Below are 21,558 nucleotides of genomic sequence, written 5' to 3' on the forward strand. Positions count from 1 at the left end.
GGAGCTCACAGTCATCTTAATGTTTCTTCTTAGTTTAAAAAGAGCAGGTAAATGGAGTGCTTTCCAGATCTTTCTTAAGTAACCTGACCCATGGGAAACAAATTGCTTGTTTCCAAGTAGCCCTTGATTTAAAAAATAATATATTGTATGTCTGAGTCCGAAATTAAGGGAGGCAGGACCGGAATATACTTGGGGGAGTGCTTGTTTATTTTGCTTGTCTGAAGTGAGATAAAGAATATCTCCAAGTGGGCTGGTTTCCAACCGGGACGGTGTACACAAAGCACCTCATTCTAGGAGGGAGAGTGAGTAAATTAAAGAGAAGTCTTTTGCCGGTATTTATTGCCTCCTACAAGTGTGGTGTAAAACTTTTCACACGTGCAGAAGCAGGCAACCACAACCACGTGCGGAAGCCGCCGTTTTTGCAAATAAAAATGCTTCCCAGAAGCATGACAAATGCAAGACTAACAGGTGTAGCACAGAGCCAAGGCGCACATGTGGTTCTCATCAGCTGCCTCTGTTTTAAATCTAGGCCTTCCTGTAACAACGAAAAAAGTTATTTCTTCCGAGGCTGCGGCTAATAATCCACTCAGCCTGCCTTTCTACCCCTTCGCATACCGTATATTTAACAGAGCTTCCAGAGAGAGCGGAGACAGCAATGAAAGAAGGCAGTGAGGGGGCGGGGGGGGGGAAGCCCTTAGACTTGACATTTAACAATTCTGGGTTTGACCTATAACTCTGGGTGACCTTGGGCCTCAGTTTCCTCCTTTATAAAGGAGGTTCAGAGAATGAGGGCTTCAATTTTCCAGCATCTCCACGCAAAGCAGGGTAGAAGGGTCTTTTAAACCAGTGATTCCCAACAGGGGTCGGTTCTGCCAACCAGGGGACCTCTGGCAATGACAGGAGACATTTTTGGTTGTCCCCAGCGGGGAAAGGGTGCTACTGGCATCTAGTGGGTAGAAACCAGGGATGCTACTGAACATCCTGCAATGCACAGGACAGGTCCTACAACAGTGATCCGGCCCCAAATGTTACTGGTGCCCAGGTTGAGAAACCCTGGCGTGGACACAGGTTTGCAACGTTGGTGTCAGCTCATGGTTTGGGGCTTTCCCAGCTTAGGGTAGCGGCTCCTCCGTGAGGCACTTTGCAGTCTCATGCTTTTGGGATCCTGGCCCTCGGCGCTGCAGACCCCCGGCTCGCATCCACGCCCTCTGGAGGGGCGGGGGCGGCAGCGTTCCTCGGCTCCTCAGTTGACCCGCGCACGGAACTACAACGTGGACGTCTGCCTCCTGGCCCCCAGGAACGCAGAGAGGCTGAGAAGGACCCCCGGGCTCAGAAAACTTGGCAGCTCCTCCCACCCGCGACTCCCGTCACCTCCGTCAGAATGGGGAAAGTTTTTCTGCCCTAGGAGGGGTCCTTCCGCTGTCCTCCCCGCCCCCCTGCCCTCAGGCGGCCACCCAGAGCGCCCGGGTTCAAGGACTCGGCGCGTATCGACCGTTTCCGTCGGAAACCTCGGCCCCCGCCCAGCTTGGGTGGGGGCGGGGCCTCCAGGCGGTGGCCGTTGCCCTGCCCAACCGCCTCCCAACGGCCCCTTTGGCCGGGCGGGGACAATGCGCTTGCGCGCGCATGCGTAGATGGGAGGGGCGGGGCCCGCGTGTGGCCCCGCCCAAGTTTGGCGTCTTTGCCCGCCCCATCTCCCAACCTCCTCAGTGTGGTGCCGACGCTGCGTGCGGCGCGGGTTACCCAGAGTGCTCTGCGCGGGGGCTGCTCACTGGAGTTTGGTTCTCGAGGCGGCGGCAGCAGCGGCGACGGCTCCGGCGGCTCCTCCTCCTCTGGTGGCGGCGGCGCCCCGGGCCTGAGCCCCGGCCCCGGCTCCCCTCTCCGCCACCCCGCGCGCCCCCACTTCCCCCGGTGCCGCGGGGAACATGAGGCTCCGCTCCCGGAGGCCGGCGAGTGAGTGACCCCCGTCCGCCGCCTCAGCCCGCCCGCCCGCTGGCCCGGCCGCTCCCCCCCCGCCTCGCCCAGGCAATGACAGCGGCTCCGCCGTCTCCGCAGCAGATCAGGGACCGGCTGCTGCAGGCCATCGACCCCCAGAGCAACGTAAGTGTTCACCGCACGGGCTGGGGTGGAGGCCGCGTGGGCCCGGGACCCTCCCCCTCCATAGTGCTCCTCGCCCGCAAGGCTCCGGGGGACCCACCGGCCACCCACCTGCCCCCGAAGGCCGCTGCCATCCCGGCCTCTCGCCCCCCGGGCCCGGGCCGGGGGCTGGTCGGGCAGCCCGGCGGCGCTCGGTACGTGAGGCCGAGGCTTTCGTGCGGCCTGGGCGGAGGGAGCAGATGGGAGCTGAGATCAGAGGTTTTTCTCCTCTCCCGCTCCAGCTCTACGACCCTTGCTGCTCCTGACGGAGCTCGCCCGCTTCGCCCTTCCCCGGGGACCCGGGACCCCCGGGAAGCCCTCCCGGCGGGGGGGAGGGGAGGGGGAAAGGCTGTGGAGCAACTGGTGTCCGGGGTATGACTCGGGGAGCCGGTGCCGGCGGTGTCTCGGTCTTCTGGGTGATCAGGGAAGTCCTCTTTCTCTTTCCTCCCGTCTGGAAGCACCTTCCTGGCTTCGGAGGTACCCCCCCTGGCCTGCTTTGCACCTAGCCGGGTGCCCGGGGCACTCGGAAAGTCCCTTTTGGTTCTGAGAGTGGACATGCCTTTGCCGGGTCTCTCTTGGGGTCCCTGCCGACGGAAGATGATCCTGTGGAGAGTGGGATTCTTTCTGTTACCTTTCTGGGCCTAAGTACTCATTGCGTCTCAGACCAAGCCAGAGCCCCGCTTTTTGGTAGTGAATTAAAGATGATTGTTTGCTCTCCCATTCCACCCAGAGCCCTCCGTCGGCTGTCTGCGCCCTACCTGGGGTCCTAGCCTGTTGGTTCGTGACGTAGGCCATCAGGGTTAACCCCAGGGTGTCGCTTTCTCAGGTGCTCTTCCACGGAGGCTACTGTTTGTGGGGGGATCTCCCCTGCCCCCCTTCGTGTGTGTAGGGAACGACTCATCGCGTTCTCATATTTTTTATGAGCGGTTTACGGCCATAGGGGTCATTTCCTCCTGTGGCAGGAGCAGTTCAGCAATGGGAAGATGTAGTAGCACCCAAGTATGAAGTGAGCCCCTGCATTTCCTGGGAGACCAAGAAGTGGCCATTGAAACCACTTTTTAGTGTGCTGGGGATGGAAGAAATAAACCATCTCGGGCTTGGCTAGGTAAGTTAGGTTTCTGTCACTATGGGGGCTTTTGCTTTTCCTTTACATGAGTTTGGCTGATTACTTTTAGCAGTAGGCTTTAGCCTAGCATTTTGGGAATAATTCATGTTGGATTGTACAATTCTGGCAGAAATAGAGTTATTTTTGTAAGACTCTGATTTCTGTATCATAAGTAATTCTGTCATTCCTGGTCTTCAGACCCCATTAAGATAGACTTGGTGGTAATTGTCTTTAAGAAATATTGTATACATTTTTGTTATGACTTTGGGGGTGGAGTAGGCACAAGCTATATAAAAACCTTGCAGAATTTTTGCAGAAACGGGTGCTGCAGCAATTCCCAAGACTGAAATATTAGAGGATAAAACAAGTGACTTGAAAAATGTAGCCCTGGTGACTTTTGCATCATTCACAGTGTAATTTCTTGAATTCCATGTGCTTGTTTGCCTTCCGGAGAGTCTGAAAGGTTGCTGAGATATTAGCACTGATCCTTAACGCCACCTAGGAAAGCTTTGGGATCAGGAGGCGCTTTAACGGGCAGTCACCATGTTGTAGATTAGGTGGGGCAGTGACCTCAGGGGTTCCAGTGTTGTGTAAGGCTCTAATCTAAAGGGTTCCTAGGAGTACAGGAGGAAGAGAGGCCAAACCCACAGTTGTGTTACGTGTCATGGAATGCACATTTCACGTGGCTTATTTGGGTGGACTCGTGATAGGTGTGTGTAGAGTCCTACTAATATAAGTGTGGTGGATGAAATTGGGAAATTGTCTCTGAATATGAGTGGGGAGAAAGTGCCACCTTTAAATCCTGCCGTTGTCAGTGACATCCCTGAGTATTGTTATAAGCCGTTTGACAGGAGTGTGGCTTGGAGCAAACCCCATGTAGAAACTCAGAGCCGTGGAGGGATAGGTTGCTGGCAGAGATGGTGTGACCTTATTTCTGCAGTTTCTCTTGATTGACCTGGGCTCAGGTGAGAGCTAGGTGGCTCCAACCAGGCGGTGCCAGCACACAGCTGTTCTTCTCTTCTGCCTTGCCCAAGTAGGAACTCCACTTCTGTATAGTTAGTTGACACATATTTAAGATGCACCTGGAAAATAAAAATGGGGACAGTGTTGAAGAGCCAACACTAAAATTAAACCTCTTTTGAGAGAAGTGACAGAGAATTGTGTCATGTAATGCTTACCTTTATGGGCATGCAAGTATGCTAACAAACTTATCTTTTGCTTGAAAACTCAATGTCAGGCAGCTGACCTAATATCCACAAGTATCTGAAAACTTAGGGAAGTTAACAAAGTAACACTTTCTGACCATCTCCCTGACAAAGGAGTTCTTAAGAGGAAAGTTGTTTCTTTGCTCTATATTCTAGCCTCTGGAGTATTTGAATATCTATAGCATCAGGCTCTGAGTTAATAATTTTTCTCAACTTAGTAATAAAGTAAATTCTGTATATTCCTTTTCAAAAAGCAACTAACGGTTTTTCAGAACAGTCGAAACCTTACTCTTCTTGTGTATGGCAGCCCAGGGTGTTGAAAATCTTTCTTAAGTGCACTCTGTGCCTTTGTTCCAGCTTAATCTTGTTTTGTTATGGATAAAGTTGAGGACTGTCTTACTCCTGCCCAGAAATCAGAGTCAGTCCACCCAAGCATAATCTCATCAGCAAATGATTAGGTTCCCGTTTGTATCGGACACTCATTGTTTCACCAGAGTTCGGGTTTTGTCTTCTCTGTCTAGAGCAGAAGCGTTAGGTGTACTTTCTAAGTTGCTGGTTAAACTGACTGAACCCTAGACTCCTTCTTGGGCTCTCCAGCAGGAAACCTCAGGAACTACTTTTCTTCTTCACTGTTCTGCAGACTTCAGGTGCCAAGGGGAGGTGACCAAGGGGCCTCTGCAGAGAGACACAGGGGAAGGATAATTTTCCCACCTAGGAATTTGAAGGTTAAGATACCACTTAGCTTCACTGGACTGCAGGTTCCTCATCTGCAAAGTGGGATTGGGAACTGGTGTATTTGCCCCATAAAGCTCCTTCCAGATCCAGGTTCAGATTCTGGAAGGCGCAGCAGAGGCTAACATGAATTGTTGTTCTAGAAGTTTTTTCTTTTATTGCAAGGTACATTGTGTGAATTTTCTGAATAACAAACACTAACACACTTCTGCACAGAGATGTATCCTTTACCTGACTTTGTGCAGCAGAGTCTCCTGCTTTCTCCCAACAGCCTATAAAGGGAGGTGGGGTGAGTAGCCAGTCTCCCCTTTCTGCAGGTGCAGAAGCCGACATCATGACAGTACTGTTTAGTGAGTGTCTCCCATGGCCAGGAGAGGACAAGATGCCTTTGTTTCCTACTGACTTAATGTGAGGTGACTGCCCTAAAGTTAGGGAGGAACTTAGCCAAAGTCATTAAGCGATAGTGCTTCCAACTTTAAACACCACCATACTGCTCTCAAACATGGAGAGGCAGCTTCAGAAGAGGCAAAGAAGGCAGTGTTCTTGAGCTGGTAAGAAAAGATGTGGGAGCCTCTTCTCTCCCACACAAGTTTATATGAGATTACAACTTGGGTTCGATTTACCTGTGATAGATCTTACAGGTTGATGACATTAGACAGCCTGTCCCGGAAACATCTTAAGGTTTCTGTCAGGGACACAGAATCCTGGGCCAGACCACACTGGTGTGGCAACTGCCAGCTGATGTGGAACTTTTCATGAGTCTTGTGTTCCAGCTTCCTTTTCTGCTTCAAGATTACAGAACTTTTGATGTTAATTTAAAATGCCATTGATCCTGCAGAAAAGAGGAATCTTATAAGTTCTAAAATGGAAGACTATTAGTTCTGATTCTCATTAGTATATTAGAAGATATGAAATCTAAGCATGTGGACTCTTCCTGATCACACTGGTTGCCCACATTCAGTAACCTTCCTGCCTTTGCTCCTTTACGTCATGGCCAGGACGTGTGAGGACAGCAGTGTGGCATTTTATGACTTTGGGAAGTAGGCAGGTGACAGTGTTGGTTGTGAAGCAGGTGTAAGACCTTGTTGTGATTCACTCTCTCCCTCAGAAGAAGGTGGACTTTACATTTGGTCTTCACGGAGGACCTCAGAGGCGGCTCTCATCAGGCTATGTTGTGCTGGCTGGAGGTCACAGAGGCCTAGGAGGACAGTCCAAGATCAGCTTATGGGAAGGGGTTTTTGTCCTGATACAGATATAAGCAGACACCATGGTCACCCGGGCTCATGATGCAGCTTCGTGTGACAGGACATGCCCTCAGGGGTGCCAAGCGTGGAGTTAGGTGAAGGAGGAGAGCTGTATTTACTTTGCCTCAGTTTTGGTGTCCATGTGAGTGTCTTCTCAGATGGAGTTCTGGTTCATCCAGAACTGATTTAACCCAGCCCAACCTCTCGGTGACTGCCTCAGAGGGTCTCCTGCCCACCCCCCCACTGTAAACCGCCTTCTGGAAGCTGGGGGCTCTGTCTCTCGGTAGAAGTTGTGCTTTTTCTTTTTATTCCTGGTGGTGGCTCTGGCCTGAGTCCGCCTGGTCCCTGTGGGGCCCACTAGCTGGTTGTCAGATTGGGTGACTGAGTTTGTGGCTCAGTGGCCGGCTGCGTAGGCAGCGCATTTTCAGTCCAGCCTTGTGAGTGCCCATGCTCAGAGCGCCTTCTCAAACTGCTCCTTTTCACTCTCCAGGCACATGAGTAGCGCTGAGCAAGTATTGACACAGGGATTCCATGAACTGGAGAGCATTTCCTGAATAAGGAGGGCCTACCAATATTCCGCATGCTGTGTTTAAAAGTACTCTCTGAATGAATTCCAGGTCTTGGGAGGCAGTACACTTACATTTCAATCACCAACTGATGCACACTGTTTATGGAGAAATATGGTAAAACTGGAAAAGGTGGCTCAGCAGTTGAATAAACATTTCTAGCAAGCATTTATGGTGCTGGATATGGAGGGTGCAGACCTGGGGGTGCCCAGCTGCAACCCTCCAGGGACCTGGAGCAGGCATAGAGTGTGCACACGGATGGTCTGGGGTGCGGCAGCCTTACAGGGCTACAGCTCTTAGATCCAAGTGGGACAGTCCATGTGTCTTATTCGAAGATAGTTAAGAATTCTTAAGAGCGTGAAATGGCTTTCTAGAATCATCATTTTTTTCCATCATTTGAGTTTTCAGAAGGAAAAGGAAGTCAATTCTTGGTTTGTCTCTGACCTGAGGGGAATGGAGAGTTTGGAGGAGTTGGTAGCAAATCCTTGAACAGTTTGCCCTCTCAGCAATGGGATGGGAAGGGGGCAGGTGTCAGGCTCTGTGAAGGGCCTGAGGCTCGTTTTCAGTACTGGGGTTAGGTAGGCTCTGTGTGGCTTCCGGAGGCAAACCTAGGACTCGGAAGGCAGGAGTTCCTGGGAGGTAGGTGCTGTTGCACTCGGGGGAGCTCTTGATTATCATCAGAGCTGGCTCAAGAGTCCAGGGCCACCATGCCAGGTGGGTGTGCAGACAGGACTGGGCCCTCTATCTGGGCCCTCAGATTCTTGACCTGTGAGTTCCTGGAGGTTCTGTGATTGTATATGGAGGCTGCTAAAAAGAAGGGTCGTGTCAGGTGATGTGCCACTTCCAGGCAAGTGGTGTTAAAAGCCTTCCAGTGCTCCTGGGACTGCAACAGAGTTTCCTGGATTCATCCATTGGAGGCTATAAAATGAAGAGCTGCCGTTTACTGAGCACTTACTATATGCCAGGTATTGTGTAGAGTGCTTTGCATCCTTGGTGGTTCTCTGAACCACTCTTGCAAGTGGATGCTCCATCTTCATTTTAGGGGAGAGCAGAGGTTAAGTGATCTGTCCAGTGCCACAGAGGTGGATATGGGAAAGCTCTGGGCCCAAACCCAGTGCTGGTTGGCTCAGAAGCCGGTGGGCTTAACAACAGTGTCCCACCTCCTACATAAGCAGTGCCCAGCATAAAAGTTGAACTCCAGTGCATCTTCCTAGGTTAACCTTAAATGTGAAGTGTTTTTAAACGTTAAGTTTTGCATTTCCATTTCCTTCCCATATCCTACCACCTTTCCCCCCTTAAAATCTTCTAGCCTAGTGGGTCCTAACCTTTTTGGGTGTCAGGGTCCATTTTTATGATCAGAAACATTCAGGAACTTCCACATAATGGCAGGTGTACTTTGAGTAGCTGTTTTTTTGTTTTTGTTTTTGGAGAAAACTCAAGGACAGAAGCTACTCCTAATCCAGTAATGTTTTGAAATGAAGTTATAGCTTGTTGTCAAATATGTGTGTGACATCAAAGATCAAACCCTTTGTACTGCCTCTGGTTGGGGCCTCCTGTTGTCCCTACTGCTCTCCCTTTTCCAGAAACCTTTCCTGCTTTAATCAAAGACAGTCTCCTTCCGGCACTGTACATAACTTAAAAATCCTACATTCCTGCTGAGTATAGGTCTTGTTGAACACGTTTTCTATGGGATTGCAAGCTCCTTGCTGGCGGAACATGAGTTACTCCCCAGGCACCCAGAACTTCTTCAGCAAGTGGGTGCTCAGATGCTTGTTGATCTTCCTGTGAAAAGGGCTGGTCTTCAGAACTGGCTGTCAGCGCTTACTGAGCAGGTGTGAGGCGCCAGCACTTTTCACCTTTAATCTGTGCAGCAACCCTGGGAGGCAGGAACCAGTGCAGAAACTGAGGCTCAGTGGACACACCGCTAGAAGGGATGACACTAGGGTTGGAACCTACCCCCCAGTCCTTAGCCACCTGCTGCTGCCTCCCATGTCACTCAAGAGAGGGCAGTGGGTACAAGGCAGGCATTCCACTCTCCTGCCTGGATTTGGATCCTTATGCTGGATTCATCTGTACAACGTTTTTATGCTTGTCCCAGAGGAAAGTTGTACCTGAAATACTTTCTGCTTTCTCTTGAACTGGCTGAGGAAAAGGTGTGAAGTGTTTTTTCCTTTTTGTTTCTTGGCTGGCATTTTTCACCCCTGACAGAGAAGGTGGCTCTTGATCTTAGATTCCCTGGCTGTCTGTGATCCCTGGAGACACTGTTCAAATGCTACCTTGGGACCCTGTGTCCTTTTTTGGTCATGTGACAAATCAGACCCTTCCTGGACACCCCCCTCTCCCGAGTTTCATTCGTCAAGGGCCAAAAAATGGGTGATGCTTTCTCCAGGCCACACCCTGTGGTGGGTGGGTCAGCCTTATGGCTGCTGTGGAGACTCTAGTCACTTGTCCACTGTGTGCACAAAGTGATTTTGTAGGTGACTGGCCTTGGCTCTGTGATGGGGGGTTCTGTGGTGCAGACGTCAACAGTCAGGTGAGTTACTGATGGAGAACTCAGCTGCACATGACCGTGGCTCACACCAAGAGGCCATTGGTGGCCTGGCAGCCCTCCTCCAGGTGCCGGTGGCCCCGCTGTCCTGCTTGTACCTCAGCTCCTTCCCTTAACCACAGTCCGGTCAGATTTGGTTCCGCATGGCTCCTGGCCCCCCAAGCTGGCTGCAGCTCTGCTTGCACACACCTGGGGGCTGGTTCTCCTTGTCTCCTTGATGCCTTACTTGGATATTCCCGCCTCCCCTATTCCACCTTAGCTCTCTTGACCCCTCTTTCCATCAGGTCCCTGGCCTAGCTTGGGTTGGGTCGTGGGATGGTGGCCACATCCACTTTCCCCTGGGTGATCCCCAAGATAGCTACCTGTGTCCTCCTTCTTGAAGCCAGTCCTCCTGAAAACCACTTCCAGTAAACACTTCCCAACTTTTTTTTACCCCCTTGGTGCACCTTGCATCTGTACCAGGCAAATAGTTGGCAGGCTAGCTTTTTAGAGATGCGAGGTTGGGGGGTGGGTGACCCTGATGTGTAGGTATATAAACTAGGAAGAGTTTACCCTTTCTGCTCATTGTTTCACATTGTTTCCTTCAAGTGTTCAGTTAGATAGTTGCAGGCAGAGCACCTTTACTAATTCTTTTAACCCCTTTTCCCCAGAGGGAGGGTGGCACTGCGCTCATGACAGGAGCTTAAACGCAGAGGGGCTCATTGGCTTGTGTTACTTAAAGGCCCAGAAATGGGTCTCTTCTCAGGTGACGACCTGGCTTTACTCCCTCTCTCTGTTTGGCTTTTTGTTGTGTTGCCTTTGCATAGTGGGTGTCTTCTCCCCAGCCCCTGCAGCTTTGGGATTCACCCTCACTGACCATTATCCAGGGGCAGAAAGAGAAGTCACCTCTTTCCCAGAAGGCCCAGCAGAGATTTCCCGGTGCCTTCTCTGGACTTTGATTGAAATAGCAGGCTGTGTTCGTTGGTTCACCCCTGAATCTTGGCATGGTGTTAGTTCCACCCAGACTGACCCAGAGTAGAGGGGGTGCCCCCAAGAAACATTAGGTCCTGTTAATGGGAGAATGGGATGGGGAGTGGGCTGGCGGCAACCCCTGAGTGAGTGCTGGTTTAGTCACCTCTTTGATATGATAGCGCCTTCCAATAATTGGGCACCTTCAAATAGTTGGGTGTCATGCTAGGCCTGGGAGACTTGGGTCCAGATGACAGAATGGATGTAACTGAAATATGAGGTCTGGCGTAAGCAACGGGATTGTTTGGATGGCGTCAGATCACAGCCAGGGTTCTAAGTACCCACTCCTTCTGGTTGAACTGCAGACTCTGATTTGCCTGTAGTCTCACTTGGGTACCTTCTCTTAGTGCAGGTGCTAGGTTGCAGCTTCTGACCCTATCCTGGGCTAAGGAGCCCTTTAGGAGTCCAGGAGAGCCTTACAATAGCACTGCTGATTCTCCTGTCCCCATAACCTCTCCTGATGCTGCAGTAACTGCCTAGATGAGCCTGGGTAGAAGGAGACAGTGCCTGTGACCCAGGCAGGAGCCAAGTTCTCCAGACTTCTGTTCTCTCGGGCTCAGAGGTATGGATGATTACTCGGAGGTCTGGTCCGAGCTGATTGTCTTGCCCATTTCCTCTTGTCTGTACCCTCCATCCCGTCGTCGTCGTTGTCATCCTCCCCACCCCCACTGGCTTACCAGAAACTGGTACCTGCATTTCTTTCCCTTAGGTTAACTGAAATGCATTTCTTTCCCTTAGGTTAACTGAAATGCATTGGGTCAGGTGATCTTTCGTGTCCCTCCATTTTTCCCTTCCAATCTGGGGGGCTCTAGGCAAGCACCCGAAATTGGTGATGTCTGCTCCCCCTTTGCTGGATGCTGGCAGCCTGGCAGTGGCAGATGTGGGCCACATGTTACATTTTAGGCGTGTCTGGGGGCGAGGAGGTTTGTGAATGGTTATTTCACTTTCACTTCTATTTTAAAGGAGCTTCTTATTCTTAAGCATTTAAAGTTCTCCCTTTGAAGGTTGGTCAACAGGCCAAAGCTTCCACTGAGTGCAGGAGCCTCACTTCTCACCAAAGGGCAAAAGTATCACCCTCCCAGGTGTTGTGAGCTCATCCTGCATTCGCTTGTAACCTTTCTCCTCTCACCACTGAGTCAAAGTACTGTTTGGGATTGAAATTGGAGTGGGAGAACCGAGAGGGAAACTGTTCTTTTTTTTTTTGTCCTCAGCATTGTGTGTGTCTGTGTGTCTTGTGGACGGACTTCTTCCACATGGTGGGAAATGTAGCAGCTCTGGGATTTGAACCCTTGAAAGCTAGGACATGATCAAAAATGGATTCACTGACTTGCTTCCAGTTTGAAAACTCCTGGAGAATCACTCCAGCTTGGCTTGGAGGTGGGGTGAAGGGGGCTTTGTAAGAAAATGGCAGTGCCCTCAAGAAGTCAGGGAGGAGCTTGCAGAAGAAGCAGGGTCTGTTGTGCAGACAGAAGCAGTAGGTGTCCCTAGACTGCTGTAGCCCTCCCACGTGGCAGGACAAAAACAGTGAGGTCTGGGGCGGGTAGGTGGGGACTGTCTTAGGGTTTCTGGTGAACCTGCTTATCAGCCCCACTCAGAGTTAGGGGAGCAGGAATCTGCATGTTGCCCTGGGGATGATGCTCCTGTGTCAGTACAGTGGGCATGGTTTTCTGTACTGATGGTGGTGGGCTCCCCCAAGTTGGGGAAATAGGAAGTGGCATCACCTGCTTTGTAAGATGAGCCAACAACCTTGGGCATGAGGATGCCCTTATGCTTGTCACTCCAGGCTGTCTCCCTGGGTCATCGTGCTGTCCTCAGTGACCTGCCTCAGGGTCAGTGCTGAATGCATCTCCTTGGGAACGAAGCAAGCCTGAGGCCTAAAACTGAGCGGTTCCCACTGTCTTCTGGCTCCCTGTACCTTACTGCAGTGGCCTTTCCGCTCTCTCCAAACCTCATGCCCACGGTGCCTCCTTCCCCTTGAGTATTTTGGCTTTGCTTTGGGGACCCCTGTCTGGCCTTTAAGACTTTCCCCAGGTATTCTCACCATGGCTTCCAGCAGTGCATGGGCCCTTGCAGTCCAGCTGCCTGCTGCCCTCGGCATGCTGTGCTTTTGGTTGGTGGTGCCACAACCCACTGCTCAGCTGGCCACCTCCCTTGGTTGCCCCATTCCTACATGCAGGATCACTAGGGAGATGTAGCTGCTTCCCAGCCAGTCTCCTGTGTCCTGGTCTTGCCTCTTTGCCGGCCCCAGAGTGAGTGTCCAAAACCAGACTGGGATGTTTCACCCGCTCTGTTGGGGCCGTGTGGCTGACTGGGTAACAGGTGAGCTCTGTAGGTGACATAGTAAAGAAGACAGTCTTTCTCCAGGTGGAAAACTTGGGCTTTAGAGTTGAGCAGAACTGAGTTGGAATCTTGACTGCTGTTCACCATGTAGCTTTGGAAGAGGTTAGGTTTGTAGCCTTAATTTTCTCAGGAGGATGTACATACACTGCTTAGGAAAGCTGTTGAGAGTAGGATGTGGTCCCTGGCCTGAAGCATCTTGGATGTTGATGTGTGCATGGTAGCGAACAAACTTGGTGGTGGGCAGCTCATCCAGCTCCCATCCCCTACTTCCCCCTCCCTCCCTCTGGTCCATGCCCATGGGATGCTTAGTGATTGGGGTCTAGCCAATCATGGGGCTGCGTCTTCCTGGCCAGTGATTGGTTCAGGGATGGACCTGTGGCCATCTGAAAGTTTTAGTGCTCTGCTGGGGTAGTTGGAGGAGACTTGAACGGGGAAGGATGTGAGCAGGTTGCTGCTAGGGTCTGCTGCCTAGGGATAGCCTGCTCAGGAGTGCGACTGGCCCAGAGGGATGGGGAGGAATAAGTTGCCTGGGCCCAGCTGGTCCTAGGTGAGTCAATGGCTTCTTTTCTTGATGAAGCCCATTTGAAGTGGCTTTTCTGTCACTTGCAACCAGGAGAGTCAGCTGAGCACATTATGCCCTAGCCTCTGGCTCAGGCATCCTCTCTCCTCCCCTGCTCCAGCCGCACTCAGCTGCTCATCAGCTCCTGACCCCCTGTTACACCTGGGTGGCCTGCCCTCCCTCTATTCTCCCTCCTTCCTTCCCTTCCTACCTGCCTCTCTGGGCTCCAGGTCCAGCATGCCTTTCCCAACAAGCCCAGTGCCAGCTGTCCCAGGAGCACTCTCTTCTGACTGTTCTGGCATCCTGGTCTGATCTTGCCCACCTTTAACTTGTCTGACATGCCTGTGTCCTCCCCACCCCATTCTTTTGCTGATGCATAGTTCATTCTGTTAGGGCCAATGACCAGTTTATTGTGGATCCATCTCTGATTTCAAGCTGTGGGTAAGCGCAAGCAGTGCCTAATCTGGGAGGACCAAGATGGGTTTGGGGTAAGAAAGAGTTCAAGTTTGGTGGCGACTGAGCAGGGCAGCTGCTTGGCTTACTAGTATTGGGGTTGGGATGGCTGGTTCCCTGGAGGATGCCCCCCTCCTGTGATGGCTGCTTGGCCCTCTCCAGACCTCAGCCCTTTGGGGTCCTCCTGTGGTGCATCAGTTCCCTTGGAGCCATAGTGGCATGGTCAGCACTCAGGCTTTGAGCCTGTCCTGTGTGTGTCACTCAGTTTTAGGGAGTCGAGATTCTAGAGGCTGAAGACAGGACTCAGGAAGCGGGGGAGGTGGGCAGCTATAGGTTTTGCAGCACTTGCCTAGCCCCCCTCTCTGGTGTGACGAATCCCTCAGGCCCAGCACCCCCAGGAGTGCACATGCCTCCTCCCTCCTTCGGGTCAGGCCTGGACTCCCCCTAAAAGAGTCCCCCAGGCCTGGACTCGCCCTAAAAGAAGGTTCTGAACCCTGAACCCCAGCTGTTCTGTGAGAGCAGCAGCTCCAGGTCCTACTTGGTTGCTTCTACCTGAGTGGCCTCGGGGTGAATCACTTAGTGTCTCCAGGCCTCAGTGTCTTTATCTGTGATATGTGGCTCTTGGTGCCATCACCTGGTGGTGTCATCCTAAGGGACTGAGCATGTTAGGTGCCTGGTGCAGTGTCTGTCTTGGTTTAGTCACCTAGGTGAGGGAGCTGATACTGTTTCTCTATTAAAGATGAGGAAAAGAGTGAGGGAGGTTGTCCTTAACCTGAGGCCTTGCAGCTGGAAGGAGCAGAGAGTGGATTTTAATCCTATTAGTGGGTAATAGACCTGCAGGTGGAGTTCAGCATGGAGGGACTGGATCTCATTCAATCTAATGAGCAACCCTACTTAACAAATCAAGTGTTCAGTGTCTTTTGGCATCATCTTTATAAGGGTTATCTCTTTCTAAGGACTTTATCTTTGGACCATAACAGAAGCAGGAGGACAGGAGCAACTCATCATATGCTCATTCTGTGCCAGGTATTATACCATTTAATAGGTGAGTAGCTGGCCACCGCACAGCTGACCTCAGAGCCTTTACTTTTCTTAGGAGGCAACACTGCGCCCAGTGCAGGGAGGAGAGGGGACTGCGAAAATCCCTGCCGAGCTCTTTCCCTCCTGGCTGAGCACTGCTGCTGATGGAGATGGTCTCTGTCTGCACTGTTCTGTATGGTAGCCACAGCCACATGTGGCTAGTGAGCACCTAATGCGTGGGTGGTACACCAAGGAATTCACTTTAAAATTTCTATTTAATTTTAATGCCTACCTGAATTGGACAGCGTGCTTCCAGGGCCTCATCGCTTGTGCTTTGGGTAAGAGCTGGGGCCTGTGCTGTTTTTCCACATGGGGAGTTGGGTAGCATGGGGGTGCAGAGTACGGCCCCTGTCCCCTCCCAGCGACCCTCAAGTCTTGACCCCTCCCCTGTCACACAGCCTGGTTTCTCTGATATCTCTGGGCCCCCTGAGCCATGTCAGTTCCATTCACGAGGTCTTGTCTCATGGAGAAGAAAGGCTTCTTCTCATTTCTTAAGTACAGGTTGGTGAATGCGAAATCCTCTGAGCCTCCCCCCAAATGAAAAAGACAAATGGATGGCCAGAAAGAAAGGGAGGGAGGGAGAGAGGGAGGGAGGGAGGAAGGAAGGAAAGGAAAGAAGGGAGGAAGGAAGAAAAGTATTTCATATGCAAGGGTTTTGGAGTTCAAATCTATATAGCTCTGTTTCTGAGATATTTGTCCTTGGACAAATCACATCAAATATTGCTGACAATCTGTCAGACTTGCTGTCCTCTATAAAGTGAAAACAAGCCCTACCCTACTGAAGGGTTAAATAATGCCTGAAGGGAAGTTGCTGGGCTCATCGTAGACACTGAACACATATTAAGTCCCCTCCCTGCTTTTCTTGGGGGTTGGGGGCGGAGGCAGTTACTCCCCAGGATGAGTTTGTAGATATTTAACTGTGGTTTTCACAGATGGTATTTTTTGCCAAAGATAGTCTTCCTTTTAGTGTGAGCAATTACCAGACAACATTGCATAATTTTGCACATTTCTGAAAGCTCCCTAGGGGAAAGCAGGAAGAAATTGGTTGTAGAACAAAATCCCACACTTGTAGAAGGAAAGGCACACTTTGGAAGAGGTGCTTGGGTTGGAACTCGCAACCAGGTTTACAACCTGCCTGAACTTCTCCGAATCCCTCTGTATTGTGGTTGCAGACTGGGGAGGGGAGGGATCAAAATACAGATTTGTGTGTGCGCGCGAAATCGCCTTTAGGAAGCGGTGTTCTTTTGGTATGGAGAACTTACTCAGAACTAACAATCACAAGCTCCCAGAGACATCACCAGACAGAGAAGTGTTGATGTGATTAATAATCAGAAAATATACCTCATATTCAAATATGTGGGGGAAAAATGTTGGTGGCAGGTAATCAAGACGGTGTTAAACTGTCCTGTTGCTATTTTATATCTCCTAGAGCATCTCCCACTCTACCCACCTCATCCCACAGCACCCTGCTCCAGGACCCAGGAGCAACTTCATACTTAACCCTTTTGGAAAATATTTACGTGGCAGGAGGCATAGCCATGGTCACGTCCTTTGATCAGGTCATTTTACTCTTGGAAATTTTTTACAGATACATGGTAATTTTTAATAACAATGTTAATGAATATATTTATGTAATAATAATTTTAATATCATTAATTAAATGGCCTGGGAGAGGCTTAGGAAACATGGTGTATCCACAGAGTCAAATAGCGTAGAGCTGTGAAGAATGATCCTGCAGGCTCTGTAGAAAAATGGACAAGCCTTGCCATGATGAAGAAAAGGAGCATTTTTTGTCAGCCTTGCACAACTGGAAAAGGCACAAAAACTAGAACTTGGGGTAAAATGGGAAGCATTTGTATTGGGGCAATAGGAACGGTTTTTGTTTTTCCTGTGCTCCATTGTTTTTTCAATTAAACAGTAAAAAAAATGAAAATAAAAGTAGATTGATTTAGCCTGAAGAGCACTTGAACTACTGAGAGCAATCAGATGTGGAGTGGATCGTGGGGCCGCTGTGTACTGCAGCCAGTGGAGAGGAGAGGATTATTTCCTCTCCCATGCCTTTCTGGGAGATTCAGAGCAGGGCTGTGCAACTCTTTACCCCAGTCAAATGCACCAGTCGTATTTTTCATGCTCTCAGAGCACTGGAGTCCAGCCTCCCAGGACAGAGAGGATGTGCAGGACTCTTTTTAAAATTTTATTTATTTTATTCTAATTAATTAATTAATGGCTGCGTTGGGTCTTTGTTGCTGCACGCGGCTTTCTCTAGTTGCAGCAAGCAGGGGCTACTCTTCATTGTGGTGCTCGGGCTTCTCATCACGGTGGCTTCTCCTGTTGCGGAGCATGGGCTCTAGGTGCGTGGGCTTCAGTAGTTATGGCAAGTGGGCTCAGTAGTTGTGGCTCGCCAGTCTAGAGCACAGGCTCAGTAGTTGGGGCTCATGGGCTTAGTTGCTCCGCGGCATGTGAGATCTTCCCAGACCAAGGCTCGAACCTGTGTTCTCTGCATTGGCAGGCAGATTCTTAACCACTGCACCACCAGGAAGTCCTGTGCAGGACTCTTGAGTTTTCATTGCGGTCAGTGCGGCCATAACTGTGGCCCTGTTAAAGCCCCGGCATCATCCGTGCTCTCTGCTTTTCTCCACCTTAGTATGTCCAGTCTATCCTGTAAGTCCTGGTGGCTCTACTACCAAAATGTATATTCTCCCTTCATCCTCTTTTCTCCATCTCTTGTCCAAACCTGGCCATCACCCTCTTGGAACACTTCCCTCTTGCCCCTTCCAAACCAATATCATCAGATCACATCTTTCTCTTAAGATCCCATGTGATTAGAATAGACATCCCCTCTCCTTATTGTCATGATCTACAAGTGCTATGTGACTTGGACCCTTCTTTCCTTTCTCATCTCAGTTTATACTTCCCTCTCCCTCATTCATGACTGTGCACGTCTGCTCCCCAGATCTGTGACCTCAGATTCCTTCAGGCTTCTGTAAAGAGCCCCATCCCCTCCCTGCTGTCACACTGCCTGCCTCCAGACTACGTGTGTTCATGGCACACATAGGAAATAGGGCGTCCAGGCATGGCACTGGGAAACTAGAAGTGGGAGTGGGGGGACGAGCAGTACATTTCTTCAGTATAGTTATGAGAAAAGTAAAGTGTAAAGTGTTAGGGAATGTATTAAATATTGAACTTCTGTTGACTTTCCGAGTAACATTATTGATTTTCATAAAAGGGAGCACTGTGTCCATGAACATAACTTTTTTATGTTAGGTGGGTTTTTTTGTTTGTTTTTGCTTGACTTTGATAATCACCATGGAGAAATTCAGTTTGCATGCAGAGATGATAAAACTTAGAACCATTTTTTTAGTAAACCGTAATTTATAAGAGTTGGTATCTAAAGAATCCAGGTTCTTTCCTCTTTTCACTTATATGTAATGTTGAATTACAGTAATGCAGATGGATTTTAGTTTCATTCAAACTTTATTTTAAGCACTTTGAAATAATGAAGAACTCTAATTTACTCTAGTGGTGTGCCCATAAATGTTTGACAGCTGGCTCTCCAGGGAAAAAAAGTATGCCTATACACACATAATTTATAAATTATACTGATAGAAAGGATAGGTAGCAGACAATTTACAAATAATAATGAAACACAACACTTTATTGTCAATTTGATGTAGTCAGTTGTTTCTCACAGACTGCTTTCCTTGTTTTTTGCTGAACTTTTGTATCTATAATCAGCTATGAGTGTAGTCCTGACATGAATGTTGACTGATAATTTTTATGTTAATGAGTCAAGTAATGTCTTAGTGAATCAGAAAAGAGTTTTCAAATACTGGAAGAATATTTCCTCATCGTTTGTGCTATTCCTAATGTAACAGCTACAGGCATGACACACTTTTAAGTTTAATCTGCATAATCAACATTTTCTTAAGTCTAAACCCCAGGGGTTGGTGAACTATTTCTGTAAAGGGCCAGATAGTAAATATTTTCACCTTTATAGGCCATACAGTCTCTGTCACAACTCTGCCTTTATGCATAGCACAGAAGCAGCCATAGACAATTTGTAAACAAATGAATGTGGCTGTATTCCAATAAAACTTTATATTCACATAGTTGATTTTATGTTATGTGAATTTCACCTCAATAAAAAATATATAAAATGAAAATTTAAAACTCTTCACAGAAACAGGCATTGGGCTGGATACAGCCCAGGAGTCTATAGAGGCCATCAACCTGACAATAAATCAAGCCCTGATTTGTAGTGTTTGCCAATTTCCATGGTATAAATACTTCCACTATGTCCGATTTCAAGCTACTAACATGATGTCTGTCACCAAATGTGGAGTTGGGAAGAGATGCCTCAGTAGTACACCATTTTCACCATGAAGATATAGTAGTCATGAATAAACTCAGAAACAACCTAGATAGTAGTAAATGTGAGAAAATAAGTAGGAAGTGATGAGTTCTGAGTATTTCATCACCTTTGTTTTCAGTATAACTTATTGTATACAGTTTCTGTCATTGCATTTTCTGTAAGTTAAAAAATCTGTTATACTTTTTAAAAAAATTGAAGTATAGTTAATTTACAATGTGTTAGCTTCAAGTGTACAGCAAAGTGGTTGTTTTATATATATGTGTGTGTGTATATATATATATATATATATCTCCATTTTCAGATTCTTTTCCATTATAGGTTATTACAAGATATCGAGTATAGTTCCCTGTGCTATACAGTAGGTCCTTGTTGTTTACCTGTTTTATGTATAGTAGTGTGTATATATTAATCCCCAAATCCTAATTTATCCCTCCTCCCCTTTCCCCTTTGGTGACCATAAGTTTGTTTTCTATGTCTGTGAGTCTTTTTCTGTTTTGTAAATAAGTTCATTGGCATCATTTTTTTTTAGATTCCACATGTAAGTGATATCATATGATATTTAAATTTCTCAGCCATTATATATATATATATATATATATATATATATATATATAACACTGAATCACTTTGCTGTATACCTAAAACTAACACAACATTGTAAATCAACTATACATCAATTTAAAAATATATATATATCCAAATGAAGATGCCCTTGAGAAGTAAAAGGGGGTGCTAAAAGTAAATTACGTTAAACAATTTTTGACCACAAATGGTTTATTAAAAAGCAATAAAAATTCCATTTAAAAACTATTTTTAATAAAATTCTAAAACTTTGTTTAAAAGATGAAAAATCCAGGACACATGCTAAAATGGATGGGACGCCAAATTAACTAGGACAGTGGTCGCCCCAGACCTCAGGAATGTGGCAGTAGAAGTAAGGCAGAGGTAGTGTCCATCCTTGGTGCTCAGAGGAACATCTCAGGTGATATTTATTTCAACCAGAATCTTCGTCAAATGAAATATAAGTCATTCCTGCTCCTTGGGCACTATGTCTGCTTATGCATGTTGGTGCCTTTGTTTTTTCAGGAACTAAACATAAAGCTTACAAGCACCAACTCTGGAGCCAGACTGCCTGGACCTGATCCTGGCTCCGTGCCTTATTATCTGTGCAGCCTTGGGCAAGTTACCCAACATCTTGGAGTGTCACTGCCCTTATACAGAAAATGAGGGAAGTAATAATACCTATCTCCCGAGGTTGTTTTGAAGATTAAATGAGTTAATACACTTCACACGTCTAGAATAGCACCTGGTACACGGGCCTGCTTGTGCAGTTTTAATGCGTTAGTGTCTACCATGTACCTGACACTGAGGTATAAATAGAGGTGATTTGTGAGCTGGGTAGAGCTCAAGGATTTGTGTCGTTTCTTAGTACAGTATTTTTAAAACTGGAATTAGCCACAGAAATATAAATGGAGGTTTTCTATAAAAACCCAGTTATGTGACTTTTCTAGAAAATTTAGAATGCTGCCAGGCAGGAGATAACTAGCTGCCCACAGCAGCCTTCAGGTGGTCAGTCCCAACCTTATCATTGCATTTTTTTTTTTTTTTTTTTTTTTTTTTTTTTTTTTTGCAGTACGTGGGCCTCTCACTGTTGTGGCCTCTCCCGTTGTGGAGCACAGGCTCCAGATGCACAGGCTCAGCAGCCATGGCTCACGGGCCCAGCCGCTCCGCGGCATATGGGATCTTCCCGGACCGGGGCACGAACCCATGTCCCCTGCATCGGCAGGCAGACTCTCAACCACTGCGCCACCAGGGAAGCCATCATTGCATTTTTTTTTTTGCTGTACACGGGCCTCTCACTGTTGTGGCCTCTCCCGTTGCGGAGCACAGGCTCCGGACGCACAGGCTCAGCAGCCATGGCTCACGGGCCCAGCCGCTCGGCGGCATATGGGATCCTCCCAGACCGGGGCACGAACCCGTATCCCCTGCATCGGCAGGCGGACTCTCAACCACTGCGCCACCAGGGAGGCCCCATCATTGCATTTTTAACAATGGCTGTGTTTAACATCTGGCTCCCAAGATTCCTGAAAGCTTCACCACAGGCTCTCATGGGCTGGTGTGAGCTGGCTCCAGCACACTCTTGGGCAGAGTCCCTACCCCTGTCCTGCTTGGATCTGGGCTGCAGGCCACAGGCTCCTTGTCCCAGATGGCAT

At 48.8% G+C, this 21,558-nt stretch overlaps 1 protein-coding gene across 2 annotated transcripts in view; it reads left to right on the forward strand.

Moving 5' to 3' along the window:
* The first annotated feature begins 1,774 nt into the window (after positions 1-1,774).
* The window catches only part of MED26 (mediator complex subunit 26), a 38,333-nt gene continuing 18,549 nt past the window's right edge, over positions 1,775-21,558 (forward strand). The window contains exon 1 of one of the 2 annotated variants that reach the window (XM_082623841.1): positions 1,775-2,097. In XM_082623841.1, coding sequence (XP_082479967.1) covers positions 2,026-2,097 — 72 coding nt within the window. In that variant the 5' untranslated portion in view covers positions 1,775-2,025. Of the gene's footprint in view, positions 2,098-14,786; positions 14,939-21,558 lie in introns of those variants that run through there. The other variant, XM_082623842.1, reaches the window with a different exon arrangement.

Source organism: Mesoplodon mirus, assembly GCF_964341445.2.
Source record: "Mesoplodon mirus genome assembly, chromosome: 5".
In the NCBI taxonomy this organism is placed as follows: Eukaryota; Metazoa; Chordata; class Mammalia; order Artiodactyla; family Ziphiidae; genus Mesoplodon; species Mesoplodon mirus.